Source organism: Neofelis nebulosa, chromosome 4 (genome assembly GCF_028018385.1).
Source record: "Neofelis nebulosa isolate mNeoNeb1 chromosome 4, mNeoNeb1.pri, whole genome shotgun sequence".
In the NCBI taxonomy this organism is placed as follows: domain Eukaryota; kingdom Metazoa; phylum Chordata; class Mammalia; order Carnivora; family Felidae; genus Neofelis; species Neofelis nebulosa.
The window spans coordinates 31036068-31053330 of NC_080785.1; the positions used below are offsets into that span (position 1 = coordinate 31036068).

Genomic DNA, 17263 nt, shown 5'->3' on the forward strand with positions numbered 1-17263 from the left:
AAAGTATTGTTTTATATGAAAGAACTTGCATCCAGTGACATCATTGGAAATCTGAAAAGATAAAATAATTTTAGAGTTTTCCCAGAGTTAAAAGCAGTGTCCAACTTATGTGGACTTCTTCTTTCTCATGATAGATAATCTCAGTTTTGAGTTTTTAATAAGCGATTGTTTTAGTTATATAGGCTTTATTTATGTATTCCTGGAGATGCTTAGGTCATGATGTTGCCAGCCCATTGTAATGCTCACCACAAGAAATCAGAGGTGCTGGCGTGTGAGTAGTTACTACACTGTTTGGATCCATAGGCCTGGCACAGTTACCCAGGTATTACGAGTATTGCTTACATCTGGGCACTTTGCCCTGGGTTCTGTGCTTGGGGCCCTTCTGCTGGCCCTTCACTGGCCAGTGACTCCAGGAGGCAAGAAACAAGAGAAGTGACTCAAGTGGAATTTAAAAGGATATAAAATCAATCCAGAAATCTGCCTGGTGATCTGCAAGGCAAAGTAAGGTTATCTCCTGACAAGCAACAGTGTCCATGTCTATGTTTTATTTTAGAGATGTCTTGCTTTTCAGGGCTGCTTTGGTCTTCATTGTAACCTAACATCAATTTTGAAAAGAATTTAGATTACGGATTTGAGAAAACAAGAATATCCCATGGTATAATTTTTCTCTAGAGTCTTACTCTCTTGCAGGGTCTTCTAAAACGTAGAAAAAATTGATGTAGTATACAATTATTGAATATTTGCTCTTTGTAACATAAGGGGGAAATGTAGTATTGTTCGTGTCTAGAAATCTCTTAAGTAAGCCATGAAAGAGAGTTTACAGAAAAACTGACTTAGAGTACTGTGTTCACAAACTTTCTTCTGATCATCATTGTAAGGCTAAAATCTTTAAAGTAAGGCAATGAGATTTGAGTAGATTGATGCTGACCAGGAGTACTGCATATATTGAAAACAAAAGTGCTAAAATGGAATACCTGAACAAATATCACTTTATCTTTTGAACCAATTTTTATTTTCAAACCATGTTATGATCTACGAGATTATGCAGCTACATATTCTTTATTTTTTGATATGAAAGAAGCAAATTAAAACTAGTAGCAGTGACTGATGTCTTTAAATAACAGGGATATATCCTGGAAGTAGTAGAAAATCAGCTCAGTTTTCTAGATTTCTTATTTCCTCCTCCCCTTTCTTGGCAAAAATGATGAGCAAAGAAGCTCAGTGCTCAAGTGTTGATGGCTCACAATCCTGTATCAGCCCATCCCTGCTACCATGCTAGCTCAGCAATTGTTTTATTGAGCAATTTTTTTGTTATCACACCTTTGCTTTCCTGCAGGTCGTTTTTTTACAAAACAGCCAGAATTATGTTTTTATAATGTACGTCAGATCTTGTCACATGCCGCTGGATTTTGATTACACTTTGAATAAAGCCAAAATCCTTTTTACTGCCCATGAAGATCTGGCTCTTTATACTCCTCATCGTGGTCTACTTACACTCCCTGTACCCACCCTGCCTCCTTCCGTACTCCAGTTACCAGGGAATTTTTAACGAAGTAGCGTGCTCAGATAGGTGACCTTGCTCTTAATAGTTCCCCTTCCTGGATTGCTTTTCCACGAATCTTATCAGCATTGCCTTCTTGCCATTACTGACTCTTCCTAAAAATCACCTTCCTAGAGATCACCCAGTCCAAGGCAGCTCCCAGTCTCTTACAGTGATATCACTCTGCTTTGTTTTCATTTATTCTATTATATAACAAATCTTGATTGAGCACCTGCTTTGTAACAAGGGACACAGTAAAGTTCCTGCCCATAAGGGAAATGTCATTCCAGTAATGGGGGTTAATCACTAATCATCACTACCGGGGACCCCCCACCCTGACCCAGTGACGTAAGATGCAGAAAGCACTGGTATTGTTTTATTTCTGCTGGAATTTAGTGAAGAGAGCTTTTAGACAGCCCTTTCTTTCTCACACTTTTACCTCCTATTTCTGCAACGGTACCTCCACAATGGGAGAGGTGTCGAGGTATGGCTTAAGGGACACAACTGCGAGGGTCTTAGCCCTCCAGAATTCGCTGTACACATTCTTGAGCAAATCGCACTGCCTACTTTCTGCATTATTTTCTCACTTATAAAATGAGGTAGTCCTATCCATTTCACAAGGTGTTTGAGTGAATTCATCATGAAAGTACTTGATAAAATAGAGCACCAGCCAAACGGCCCATGTACGTGAGTTGTTGGACGTTGTCTGCAGATTTCTCTAAATTTGCTGACACGTCTCCCATCTACTCCCAAGGGAGCTTCTTGACTATATGCCTCTGTTTTCTTGTCCACTGGATAAACAATGCTGAATAATATTTAGCTTGTGTCTAATGACTGCATCTCGTTTTGATTCTATCCTAACAGCATTAACTGTTTGTTCTCCTACAGTACTTTGGAAGTTTGCTCGTCATTTTCTGTGTGGAACTGGCTTGCGGTGTTTGGACGTATGAACAGGAGATTATGGTGAGTTCAAAGTGGGATACAGTTACAATCTGGACAATCTCTAGTGCAGACTTCTAAATCACATACTTTGGAGTTATTTAGGCACATGATTATTAATTTGAATGTTTATACTATATGATAACAATGATGGTCCCAATACCTCTGAAAATTAACATTTTCTTGTCTGTGTCTAAAGCATAGTTCCAAATCATAATTTGTAATGTTTTATTTGCTGTACTATATGTCTTTAATTCCACAGGTTGCTTAAACATGGATACAACAGACTACAAATAATAGGTGTCCTAAAATAATTGTGCCAACTTCTGAGTGTGTAATAGGAAAGGTTTATGTTTGCAACAGGATCTGGGAGAGCTTGGAAATCTACATGTAAGCCTCAGAAAATGCCCACTGCAGCTGTATGCTGATGAATAGGAAGCATGCATCTTCTATTCGCAACAAGCTGAGCCATCTTCTACTTTAAGAATTATATTTGAAGAGTTGCTGTGTGTTTACTTCAGCCTAGAAACACTCTGCTAGTTTGAGACTTGGCTACCTGAAAACAGCTCTGAAGCATTTTTTTTTCTTTCATTTTATCAACTGGAACAAACTTTTATAGCTATGAATGAGAGAAGGAACAAGGGTCAGAGTCTCTGTCTTCAGATTTTACCAGTCTTGCTTGGTTAATCACTTGCTCCTCACCCTTGCACAACACTAGGCATTATTACTTTTTTAACGTTTGCCCACGTCATTGATGAAAATTGGTGCGTTTATCGCCAATGAGGTTGAACATCTCTGCATATTTGATTGCTGGCTGTTTTCATGGTGGCAGGCCAGATTTTTCCACTGCGAGCATCTTGGAGTAATTCTGTTTCAGGAAGATGATGTTTTTCAACAAGTAGTCCTTGGACTGTCTACAGCAGGAGTCACCCAGGGCAGTCTTTAAAATGCACATTATAGGGCACTAGGCCAGAATAGAGGGGAAAGCAGAGGAAGAAACGGCAGGCACCAGGCATCCACATTTGTGACAAGTTCCCCAGGTGAATCCTCAACATTTTAACATTTAAGAGCTTTTAAAAAGAGAGAGGTTATTTTGTATTTATTTCAGAGAGGCATTTCAGCAGTTGTGTAATAAAATAGACGTGTTTTGGTACCGATACAGTTATTGAAGATTCTGTGGTGAATCTGTTACTGTCCTGTGAGACTGTTTTGAATCCTAAGCGGTAATTAGAGACTAATGGGTCCTTTGCATATGCTAATTTGCATGTAAACGATGCTATGGCACAGCCGCCTCTCTGAACCCCTCCGAAAACAGTAGTGCTTCCCCTGTCTGACAGCTCTTAGTAAGAAGAGAGAATTTACGATGATTTTTTTTTTTTCTGTTAAAAATTGAAAAGTCAGGGCAGGTTCTAACTAATTTTAAGAAAGTTAAAAACTTTCTTTAAAACGAAATCTCCTATTAAAATAGGAATGTTCTTGCTGTCTTTGAGAATCACGTTTTCACTCCATCCCTAGAAACATTGTATATTTAGGGAAGTGAAAGAGTAGTTCTTCCAGACTCAGTTTCTATGCTTTATTGATAAAGAGATGTTCACTTCCAATTTTTTTCTTTCTTCCCAAGATACATATATCTTCTTGACATTCAAGCAATAGATAGTAGTTGTATAATTAACCTCTGATCCCGTCAGCTCAGCTTTTGATCATGTTCTTTTTGATAATTAAAGGTTTTTAGAAATAAGTTTGCTCTCTATGGATTTTAAAATGGTTTGTATAGTTTTTATGTCATACTGATATTTGATAAATCTCCCAAGTTATAACAAATATGAAATGAATTAATTTAAGGTATGTGAAAGTAACTGTTTTGATTCTAATGTAATCTAATTCTAGAAGATACTTTCTTCTGTTGTGTTAAGGGACAGTCGCCACATACCTTCTTGGTGTCATAGTGGTACTATATGGATGCACACCGCCATTTCAGTTGAGTGCGTACATCACTGTTTGCTTATTCAAATCTTCCCCACTAAGTCATCAGGATAGAGCAGGGGCTGTTTGGGCTGTTTAAAAGAGAAACGTGGAAAATGGTTCTTTGGAAAAAAAGTTTGTCAGAATTTTTTTTTATTGCTTTTGCTCTAATAGCAGTGTGAAAGAAAAGTGCATTAAAGTTTATTAGCTGCCAAATTTTGCAGAACCCAGCCTTTGCATAGAATGGGCTTTGTGCTCTTAGCTGTTCCATGCAAGGAGCCAATAACTGTGTGTTTTCCTTTATGGCCAAATCACAGTATGTTGTGCCAGAACCTCAATGATCTCTGTTTCTTGCCATATTTGGTCTCAGATTGATTGTGGTCACAAGAGGGAAACAACTTATATTTATTTTGTAAAATAAAATTTAAAATAAGACTATTCTGATAACCAAATGAAGAGATTTGACGTCAGTCTGTTTCCGTTATTTCTGTTGCTTATACATAGTTACCTCCTATTCGTTCTTTCTCTAGAAAAATCAATAATATTAACTGTTTCAGATTATAAATTTCTAGAGAATTTATTTCCTTTCTATGTATATTATGTTCAAAAGCATATGAAATAATAACTTATAGTGAGTAGCCTGAGTTTTGGTTTAGTTACCTGAAATATGTCGAAACCGTGCGAACATGGAGTATACCTGGTCAGACCATTTTTCGGGGGGAACAAAGTTGTGTGCCCCAGTGTTGGCATGTTTCCTTTTATATGCACATTTCCAAGTATTAAAAAAGAAAAGTAACAAAGGAAAACAATGAAGAATTTCTGTGGTCAGGAATTTTGAAACTACTTCCATTGGTATTACTGTCTTTTAAAAATAAGATTTCAAAACAGTCCTAATCTTGAGTTAGCGTCAAGCTTGTTTGGCTAAGTTTGGCCTGTATTACCCGATAGATCGGATATGAATATCTGTCCAGTTTCCCAGTTACATATTGTAAACCTAATACCACATGTGTGGTGAGGCTATGATGTGTATGCATCAGTTTCTCCTCTGGCATTGTAGATAAAGCACTGCATGATATGCTGACTAGGTTTCTGGCCAACTGTTGGGTTGTGTACCTGAAGCTGTCATGATTAAACACTCTGTTAAGGGAGACTGTGCTAGGTGACTGGGGGCAAGAAGCACAAAAAGCGCTTTAATCTGAGAGGTTTTCTTTCTAAAATTCTAGCATGCACCCAAAACCCAATGTTTGGAAAGATAGTTACACACTTAATCCGTAGTGAAGCTTGACTTGAGCTGAATTCTTTTCCTTCTTAATTCTTATCCCATTATTTTAGTGCTATAATCTGCAGTCACTTCAAAGACCAACTCCATAGCATTCTGAAATCAAATCAGAGGACTTTTCTGGGCAAAGATCATTTGTTATGAGGAGCTCTTTAGCTGGATCTGTAGGATATACAGTAAACTGCTTGTTTTGTGACTTTCTAATGCTTGATATTAGCATTAAATGATTTTGCTTTTCTTTCCTTTGCTTAATGTAAAGAACTTCCTCATTTACTGCAAACATCTACACATAGAGATTGTTTAATATGTAGCTAATAACCTTGAGCTTAATTTAGGCCACAAATATAAGTTTAAAATAGCATCTGTTAATTGCAATACATTCCAAGTGTGTGTATGAGTCTGTGAGTGATTGTATTTATGAATATGTGAACGTTTGTGTTCCTGTATGTGTGTGTTTGTGTGTTCCAGCTGTTGATATTTTGTTTGTTATCTCCAGGTTCCAGTACAGTGGTCAGACATGGTCACTTTGAAAGCCAGAATGACAAATTATGGCTTACCTAGATACCGGTGGCTTACCCACGCTTGGAATTTTTTCCAGAGAGAGGTAAGTGCTACAGTGTCTGAGGCAGAGGGTATGGAATAAATGGCACACTTTCAAAACAAATGTTCAAAGCTTTGGCTTTGGTCATTTTCTCTGTGCTGAAAAGTGAAGCCTATGATTCAGTTACCCTGGGTGGAATTCTTTACTGAGAAATACCTTAAGTAACTCCATGCCCTTCTTTTCTTCCTGTGTGTACCATTTTTCCCTTCATTTCACATGCTTCACATATATTTTAAGAATTTCTTAAGAGCCATGTTGCTAACCTACTGTGAAGTTTTATGAGAGTTTCTTGATATATATCCAAGTTTTATTTGAATACATAATTTTTCACGACCTTTAGGGCTGTCTTTATTTTTAAACAGTTAATTTTTTAAAAAATAATGGTTCTTATTGGGGAATTAAGCATCAGTATATCATTGAGAACATAAGCTTTGGGGCACCTGGGTGGCTCAGCCGGTTAATCGAACGTCTCTTGATTTCAGCTCAGGTCATGATGTTGCAGTTCATGGGAAGGAGCCCTGTGTCAGGCTGTGTGCTGACAGCATGGAGTCTGCTTGGGATTCTCTCTCTCTCTCTCTCTCTCTCTCTCTCTCTCTCTCCCCCTCCCTCATGCTCTCTCTCAAAATAAAGAAATAAACATTTTTTTTAAGAAGCATGAGCTTTCTAGTCAGATCTTGGTTCAGATTCTGGCTCTGCTCCTTAATATTACATGAGCTTCTCTCATTTACTTAACTTCTTTAGCCTCAGTCTCCTCACCTGTAAAATAGGGATAATAAAATGACCTGCCTCCTTGGATTGTTGAGAAGAATAAATGGGATCTTAAGCTTGATCTCATTTAGCTCAAGGTTATTAACTATAGCATTACAAAGCACAGACGCTTTCAGCTTTTCTTACCTAACTTCCATAAAGCCCCATGGATATCATCTTCTCAAACACCGACTATATTTAGATGCTTAAAATTCGGTGACTTGAAGTTAACCGCTGATCTTGCTTCAAACCAAGCTCTCTGCCCACGCAGTTTTCTTGTGATTGGAGATGCTGGGGTGACCAAGTATACCTGTTTCCTTTCGTTTCCTTTAGAGCTGGGCCACAACTCATGTGAGAGGCAGCGTCTTCCATGATAGATATCCAGCTTTCTGCTCAGTTCCTCTGTCTGGAATATGGGCAGAGGTTCAAGTACAGGATAATCTCCAAATTTGGCTCCTTGTGTCACAGTTGTCGAGATGGTGAAAATTATCATAGTGACACAGATTTCCTATTTATTTAAATGCTTCCTGACTTTGTTTGTTTACTGTTCATTTGTACTAAAGGCAACGTGAAGGGAAAAAAGGTGAGGCCTTAGGGAATTTATGTTAAGATGTGTTCAGCTACTGCCCTGGGTGGAAGGTGTCCAGAGCTCCTTATGTTCTGGGATTTCTGATGTAGACCAAGATAAAACAGGCTAGAAAGCAAGGTGAGTTTTTTCCCAGTGGCACGAAGAGGGGCTTTACTTAGGTAGACGAAGTAATGATAGTACATGTTTTTAGCTTTGTTGCCTGGTAAGTTCCCTCCTCCGTATCATAGGCCCAGTTCACCCGAAAGGAGATGGCAGAGATCTCTGGGCACCCCGAAAGAGTCTTTTAAAGCCCCTATGTGTTAGTTTGCTAGGGCTATGGCCATAATAAGTTACCACTGGGGGCTTGAATAACAGAAATGCGTCGTCTCACCGTTTGGAAGGCTGGAAGTCTGAGATCGAGGGGTGCAGGGGTGATTTCTTCTGAGGCCTCCCTCCCAGGCTTGTAGACAGCAGTCTTTTCCCTGTGTCTTCACATCGTCTTCCTTCTGTATGTATCTGTGTTCAGATTTCCCCTTCTTATATGGATGTAAGTCATATGGGAGTAGATCCCACCTTTATGACCTTCTTTTAATTTAATTACACCTGTAAAGGTCCTATCTCCAAATGTGGTCACATTTTGGGGTGAATTTTGGGAAGGGAAAACACATTTCAGCCCATAACACCCCTCTCCCAAAATAAATTGTAGAGCTAAAAGTGACCTGGTGGGGCCCCAGTTTTTCTGACCCTCATTCAGTGCAGTTCTATGCATGTACCTCATTTTAGTGGACTCTCACTCAAGCCTTAGTGATCTTTATTTCATATATTTTTTAAAAACTCATTTTTAAAGGTGTATTTACTTATTTATTTTAACTTAATGGTTGGAGTACAGGCTTTGGAATAAATAGGCTCCTGCCACATACTGGTCTCTGCAAGTTACTTGGCCCATCGGAACCTTTCTTTATATGTAAAGTGGTGGTGGTATTTTCCAGTTTCACAGGATGCTAGCTAGAGTGGCCCTCTCTCAATAATGTGGTTTTAAAGGTGGTGAGAAAACCGTGAGAAGAGGTAGACCAGTCATGCCTAGTGTCGTGGAGGGACCACTTAGGGGAGTTCTCAGGGAAAATTTCATTACCGATTTAGTATCTCCTGTTGACAAAGAAAAACAACTATGTAAAAAGAAAAAAAAATGACTCAGTGACTTATTAATATTAAAAAATATATCTGGCACTGAACATGGTATGCTTCAGTTATTTGGAAAAGTCATTTCTGTGGAGCACCTCATTTCCTGACCAGGCCAGATAAATGGGCTGTTCTATTGTGGACGGAGCTTGAGTTCCAAGAACTGTACTTCTGTCGTCAACATAGAAAAACGCATGTCCTTAGGAAACGAGAGAAGTGGGTTTTCTCTGAGTGCAAGAATTGAAAAAGCCTGCCTTGGAAATATAGTAGTTTATGATTTTTAGAAAGTGAAGTCTTATTACTACGTATGTTTTTTATGGATACTCAAGGCCTTTTGTAAAATATATGATGTCAAATTATGTTTGACTTAATTTATGATGTTTATGGTATATCTGTAGCTTTTAGAACAAGTTTATAAAAGGAAAGTACTAAAAATATAAAAAATGTTTCTCAGAAAATTTTAGTATTACTTGTGGCATCAGTAATTCATCATTTACAATAGTCTGAAGATTTTTTTTTTAATTAGTTACTTAGGCAAAAGGAAAAGTGTAAAATGGTTTTCAGTATTTTCCTTGTTTCATTTTACATGAGAAGTTCAGAATTCCTCATAGATGATTTTAGTTGGATTTTGAATGCTGGATTGTGCTAGTTTATGATACGGTGTTAATCCTGCACACAGATTGGTCTGTTGGGCTACATAATTTGCAGAGCCAGTCACTCTTGGCAAAGTTCTTTTCAGTGAGTGCCAGGAGTCCTTGTTTTTGACCGTAGGGAAGAGTAACTCCCTCTATCCAAGGGCAGAAAATTATCATAGTTAATTATTCTGAATCTAATCTACATATATCCTTAAGCAGTGTTTCTAAACTTTCACCAGAAAAAGTTTTTGCTAATCCTTGGTGAAATTAGATAAAAAGAAACAAAAGACAACAGTAATTTTCCTTAAATCCAATTTTATTCAAGCTAAAGGCATATCATTTCTTCTGAGATCATGGTGCTAGAATATGATACTTTATTTCAAGATTCTCATTCAGTTAAATAAAAATTTGTTGTCCAAACCTGTGTTTATGTTTTGAAAAATTTTTGAAAATTTAGTGGTTAATCAATCCAAGTTGGGTAATCTTTGTGATGGGGACTTTTGGTCAACAACTCTTTCTACAGAGATAATGGAAACTTGTAATTTAATGTCTGAAAATATTAAGCAGTTATATTAGTTAAACCAGGTGATATGCAAATAGATGGATCAACTGTTCTTTAGTAGCTAAAGTTTTAATGGTAAATATAGGATTCTTGCTAATGATTTTGTTACTGTGAATGTTCAGTCTGCTGCTGAATGATCACTTATGGAGGGCCATACAGTTGTGGAGAGATTCAGCCATGCCTGATCTGTCTGCATGTGTTATGAGCATTATTGTTCGAAGTGTTCCATTATAGGGTCCTTGGCCGCATTTTTGTCGTCAACATAGAATGTACACACATCGTTAGGTAATGAGAGAGGTGAGTTTGGCTCTGGGTACAAAAATTTAAGAAATCTAACGTTTAATCTTCTGTAAGTTAAGAAAATATTTTTGTAGTTGCTGAGCCTGACCAGTCATTCTTTTGCAGTTTAAATGCTGTGGGGTGGTGTACTTCACCGACTGGCTGGAAATGACAGAGATGGACTGGCCCCCAGATTCCTGTTGTGTTAGGGAATTCCCAGGATGTTCCAAACAGGCCCACCAGGAAGATCTCAGTGACCTTTATCAAGAGGTAAGGGCATATGTTGTGAACTTATCATGCATACAAGATTTCTTATAATGACTTTTAGGTAAAGAATCAACAATTTGCCAATGAAATTTTCCTCTTCTATCTAAATATAAAGGCCCTTAAAATTATTCTCTAATTTGTGGAGAAACAGGATAGCACTAAAAATCAGTATAAAATCATCATGTGTTAACAAAGGAAATCGGTGGGGGGTAGGGGGTGCCTGGGTGGCTCAATCAGTTAAGCGTCCAACTTCAGCTTAGGTCATGATCTCGTGGTTTGTGAATTCAAGCCCTGCACCAGGCTCTGCGTTGACAGCTCAGAGCCTGGACCCAGCTTCAGATTCTGTGTCTTCCTCTCTCTCTCTGCCCCTCCCCTGCTCACACTCTGTCTCTCTCAAAAATAAATAAACATTAAAAAAGAAGTTAAACAAAAAAGGAATTGGGGAAGACGATTTAGAATCAATTGGATTTTAAACCGTATTGTCTAGAACCAAGTTCTCTTGCCTCCTAGGGATCCTTTGGAAACAGGTGCATGAGGAGTGTATAAAGAACTCTGAATATTTCAGAAGACAAGGTTCGGAGTTCTTGAACAGACTATGTATTTTAGGGCCTCCACAGACACGAAAACATATGTAGGGAAAAAAAATCCCACTCTCCAGGGAAAACGTTGTCCTCTACTCTTCAGTTCCCCCTACTGGCTAATGATCAGTGATATTAGTTTTAGTTAGCTGATTTAAAGAAATTAGATGCTCATTGGGTTTAAAATCAATCCTCACATGCCCAAGAAAGTTGCCTATCTGAGTTTTCTGGGAAAAATTTTCAGAATAACCAGTTATTCCTTTGTTACCAGAAGCTTTCCTATTCCTTCCTTTGTAGTGGTGATTTTCAAACTTTGTTAGCAGCAGAATCTTAATTCAAATTAAAATCTAGAACTATACCATCCAGTACAGTCACCAATAGCTACATGTAGCTATTAAAATTAAAATTAAATTAAATTAAAATTTCATTTCGTTAGTTCAAATAGCTACATTTCAAATGCTTAAAAGCCACTTGAGACTTGCAGCTTCAGTATTAGACAATGCAGATATAAGACATTTCCACATTACAGAAAATTTTATTGCAGTCTTGATCTAGAGTGGAAACTCAAAATGTAAATCAGATGGCAGGGAGGGTGCTCAGGCTGAGGGGCTGGGATTATTTCCCAGTAACATCTCCAGTCAAGCATCTGGGTATCCAAAAGCACCATTGAAAACCTCCGGCTTACCATAAAGCATGGTGATAAAGAGCAAAACTTTTTTTAAAACAGAACATCCAGATTTATATATATATTTATGTATTTCAAAACAGTAATCTTAAGAGGCTATATGTCTTTCCCTAAAAATCCTATTGTTCAAAACATCTTTTAGGCTGCCAAAGTCAATTGTAGAGATGCACAAAAATCAGTTTCATTAGTTTATGGTGTAAATTAACTTATTTGAGAAAAATGGCAGATTACCTCCACAAATGATCCATTGTATTTATAGCTTACGTATAAGTAGCTTTTGGCTGTTAAAGAATTCATCTCAGAGGACAAGACTATGCCACATTAAGCATATCCAAAATAAAGTGCTTTGGGCCCTGAAGTGCCACAGAGAAGTGTGCCAAGGATTTTTTAAGGGATTTAGAATTGTATTTGTTTCCTAGGGCTGCTGTAATAAAGTACCTCAAAGTGAGTGGCTTAAACAGGAGATACTTATTGTTTCATGGTTCTGAAAGCTAGAAAGCTTGAGATCAAGGTGTCAGGAAGGTTGGTTCCTTCTGAGGGGTGTGAGGAAGAATCTGTTCTATGTCCTTCCCTCAGCTTCCGGCAGTTGGATGACAATCTTTCGTGTTCCTTGGTTGTAGAAGCATCACCCCAATCCCTGCCTTCATATTCACATGGAACTCTCCCTGTTTGTGTAGATCTCCAGATTTCACCTTGTTCATAAAGACACAAGTCATGTTGGAGTAGGGGCCCATCCTCTTTCAGTATGACTTCATCTTAACTAATTACATCGGCAATGACTCTATTTCAAAATAAGACCACATTTGAGGTTCTGGGGATTAGGACCTCAACATATGCTTTTGTGGGGAACACAACTCAACTCATAACAAGAATTGTTGAAACCACTGAATTACCTAGGTTGCCTGTTTTAAAAGATAATCAAAGAATCATTTGCTCAGTGTCTCTGAGTTCTTTAGTGATTATGCTACATCTTTTTTTTCCAGGTGAAAGTCTGAAATAAGGATGGCCAGCTAACAAGTTCAATAGTTAAGGGCCTGTTCGTGCCATAGAACAGAAAACAATGCTTAATATTTCTAAGATATTATTAAATGCAAACATAACTGTGGATATTCAGATACATTATAACTTACCACTAGGTTTTAAAAACACAGATGATTACAGTATAGGTATTAAGTGTATATGTGAGTTGAAACCTATCAACTTTCCTAGTGTGAACTTAATCCATTTGTTAGTTTTTAGGAGTGGCAAGTCAGTATGGGAAAATATTGGGCTACAACACTATATATAATCTCTACCCTTTTTAGTGATTAATACTGATAATATGATTATAACCAATGTTGATCATAAGAATGACAAAACACAAACCAATTTGCCAGATCTTCCCATAAAGTCTGAATATGGACAGATTCACTTCACTTGTGCTTTGTTTAGTTGAAAAGCTTTCAATTAAACATTTGATAAGTTTTGTTGGGTTTTTTTTTTCTGCTGTAAGAATGCCATTCATTTTTACTAGTTTATCTTAGATTATTTCCGCTGGTAGTATTTATAATGGAATACCTTACATTCAGGCTGTCTATAATTACTTATTCTATGGATTTTGAGATTGATAGAAGCCATATTATTGTGCATGTGCAAGTTGAGAAGCCAGATTATTTTAAAAGCTTTTTCATATTTTCATCAAAAGATTTTCAGTAGCAAGCCGACATTGCCAGTTACAAGATATTCTTTAGATAGACTTCCAGCAGAGATGGAGGTTCATTATATCAGAGTAGCTCTGCTTTTCCACTTTATAATTAATAACAGATGCTGGTATTGGTAATGATACAGTGCATAATTATATGCATAGTTGACTTACAAAAGTGGATCACTTAGTAGCTTTATGGTACAAGTACAATTAAACCCATCATTAAAAATAAGACTCAATTCCACTTTGCCCTGGAGAACATGTTTCCTAATTGAAGAGTGCCCAGAGACCATCCACCTGGAAGAGGGAGGGGTCTAATAGGGAGGAACAAGTGAGGGACAGCTGGAGGTATTTATGTTACTTATTCTAAAGTAGCAGATACTAAGGGGGAGATATTTTCGATGTCTTCAAATATTTCAAAGTTCATCATTCAGAACAGGAACTAGACTTGCTCATTGTTGCTCCAAGGGCCAGACATTACAGGAAGGAAATTTTGAATCAATAGAAGGAAGACCTTGCTCATCAAAATCCGTCCAGTTGTGACACAGGTTCTCTTATAAAATAATGAGTGGCTCATCACTAAAAATATTAAAGTCAAGGTCAGATAACCATGTCATTGGCAGATAGAATGGGTTTTTAAATTAAGAGTGGATCTGGACTAGATGAACTTCAAGGTCCCTTTTATCTTTCATATTCTGTAAGCTCAGAGATAAGAACTGGCTTTCTTCCTGCAATCTTTCTTCAGGAGTCTGAAATCAAGGAAATAAATCATTCTCAACCATCTGGTGGCCTGCATGGTCCCTGACCCAATAATGTTTTATGACACGTTTGAAACCTGTGAAAAATGACAGAGCAGAAATAAAGCAACAATTGCACATTTTAGAAACATTCCCGTCAGAAGTATTGTTGGATTTGGCACACAGCTCCTCCAATACCTGTAATGAGCTACGCACTTGTATAAAAGTACAGATGCAAAAATCACAGATGAAAATGTTTCTGACCATCAACCTGGTTCCATCACATTCATCAACTCACAATGTTTCGTGAGTGCCAGGTGCTATTGGAAATGCTGAGGATATAACAGAGAAAGTTGCAGACAAAATCTCTCCTCCTGTGTAACTTACATTCTAGTTAGGTGTATAGACATTTAGCAAGAAAAAAGCAACAATAAAAATCATCTCAGGTAACGGTAAGCATTTTGAAGACTCTTAAGTAGGGTTGTGTGCTGGAGAATGGCTTTATTGGTGAGGGAGCTACTTAGGATGGTTAGGAACCCACTCTTTTAGGAAGTGACATTTGAATGATGAGCAGTCGGTGAGAAGGCTGCAGCCATGCAAAGATCCACCGAAGGGGCACCTGGGTGGCTCAGTCACTTAAGCATCCGACTCCTGATTTAGGCTCAAGTCACTATCTCGCAATTCATGAGTTTGAGCCCCACATCAGGCTCCATGCTGACAGTGTGCACCTCGGGCTCTGTGTTGACAGTGCAGTGCCTGCTTGGGATTCTCTCTCTCTGCCCCTACCCCATGCATGGAACACCCGTTCCCCGCCCCAAATAAATAAATAAACTTAGAAAAAACAAAAAGATCCACTGGGACACCTGGGTGGCTCAGTCACTTAAGCATCCGACTCCTGATTTAGGCTCAAGTCACTATCTCGCAATTCATGAGTTTGAGCCCCACATCAGGCTCCATGCTGACAGTGTGCACCTCGGGCTCTGTGTTGACAGTGCAGTGCCTGCTTGGGATTCTCTCTCTCTGCCCCTACCCCATGCATGGAACACCTGTTCCCCGCCCCAAATAAATAAATAAACTTAGAAAAAACAAAAAGATCCACTGGGACACCTGGATGGCTCAGTTGGTTGAGTGTCTGACTTCAGCTCCAGTCATTATCTCATGGTTCGTGGGTTCAAGCCCCGCGTCGGGCTCTGTGCTGACAGCTCAGAACCTGGAGCCTGTTGCAGATTCCGTCTCCCTCTCTCTCTGCCCCGACCCCACTTGTGCTCTGTATCTCTGTCTCTAAAATAAATAAACATTAAAAAAAAAAAAAGATCCACTGAAGAATTTTTTTTAGCCTGTGAAACTGTGAGTGCAAAAACTCACCCAGAGGTAGACTAGTCAGTGATTACTGACTGCTTACTACCCTGTTCTTTGGGATTATTTGTGTAACCACACTCTCTAAATACCAGGTGTTAGACTTGGCCTCAGCAGAACATCAGACTCAGGGTGTATGTCGGTAGAATACAGGACTGAAATGTCTCTTCCTTCTCTCATCTGCTGAGTTTTCCACCATGTCATTACTAAAGTTCTCTGTCTAGACTTGATCTGGAGAAGAAAAACAGAAAGACTGAGAAAGAAAGCTAGCAGAGAAAAGTGTGGACTGGCAACCTCTTGCCCATGGACCTGTGCTCTTCTTGGATGGGCTTCAAGGGAAAGGTGATAGTGCTGAAATTTTTTTCAATATTTTATATGCATTTTTTTCAATGACTAGTATCCTTAGCTTTCATCAGCTTTTCTTGGGGTTTCATACGAAAAATTGTGAAGAACCACAGTTGTAGAGATAGTTGCAGTGTTTGCTACCCCTGTTAGGAAATGAAGAATAAACATCTTTTCAGAGGGATTGGAATGCAATTTTCTTCCTCCGTACGCCGCCTCAAGAAAAATGAATGCAAGTAAACAAGTTCACAACAGGCCCTCCTTCAAATGGACCAACTCAAAATGTAAAACAAAGAGGAACAGAGAGTAAAGTAAAATGTACCTCCAAAGATACATGCCTTCGTTTTGTAGTTGGGAGAAAGACCACTGTTAAAAGATATTGTTGGCTTCTTCGGAAAAGTAGTATTCACAGCAGTTTATGTGAGGGCTGGATAGAGAGATGGTTTCCGCACAGCTGGGTGCCTTTGAAACACTTTCCCTCTATTTTACTTATCTTATTTATTTTTAATTTTTTTATGTTTATTTATTTTTGAGAGAGAGAGACAGAGTGAGAGCAGGTGAAGGGCAGAGAGAGAGAGGGAGACACAGAATCCTAAGCAAGCTCCAGGCTCTGAGCTGACAGTACAGAGCCTGATGCGAGCCTTACCCACAAGCCATGAGATCATGACCTGAGCTGAATTCAGATGCTTAACCAACTGAACTACTCAGGCACCCTTATTTTATTTTTTTTTAAGTTTATTTATTTATTTTGAAAGAGAGAGGGCAAGTAGGGGAGGGGCAGAGAGAGAGAGAGAGAGAGAGAGAGAATCCCAGGTAGGCCCCACACTGTTGGTGTAGAATCTGATGTGGGGCTCGAACTCACAAACCATGAGATCATGAGCTGAGCCAAAGTCAGATGCTTAACCGACTGAGCCACCCAGGTGCCCCTGGAATACTTTCCCTTTAGACCCTTAGTCTTTATATGTTCCATGTGATGTTGGGTTTGAATAGCAAATATTCTTTATAATTCCCCAAGGAATTTTGCCCCAAACCACTTCTGCCTCTGAGTAACAGAAAACTTGTACAGATAGGGTGATAGGGAAGGCCAGGAAGCATGGAAGTGAAGGGATGTGATCTCTCTGAGCCTCCATTTACAGCACGAAGAACTCAGATGGTGACAAGCATCTAGAGGTCCATGGTACTCCCAGAAGGTACATGGACATATTAGGGATGCTCCCTCAGGTTAAAGGTGGGCCAGCTCATGATGAACCCATGTGGGATGGTTCGTTCTAAGTTTTTGTTCTCTCTGTTGTGTGTTCTCTTCCGTGTGAGCTGAGTCATGAA

At 38.7% G+C, this 17263-nt stretch overlaps 1 protein-coding gene across 2 annotated transcripts in view; it reads left to right on the forward strand.

Annotated features, from left to right (window-relative positions):
• The window catches only part of TSPAN12 (tetraspanin 12), a 64106-nt gene that overhangs the window by 33070 nt on the left and 13773 nt on the right, over positions 1-17263 (forward strand). For both annotated transcript variants that reach the window (XM_058724482.1, XM_058724484.1), the window contains exons 5-7: positions 2429-2503; positions 6217-6324; positions 10418-10561. In XM_058724482.1, coding sequence (XP_058580465.1) covers positions 2429-2503; positions 6217-6324; positions 10418-10561 — 327 coding nt within the window. The remainder of the gene's footprint in view (positions 1-2428; positions 2504-6216; positions 6325-10417; positions 10562-17263) is intronic.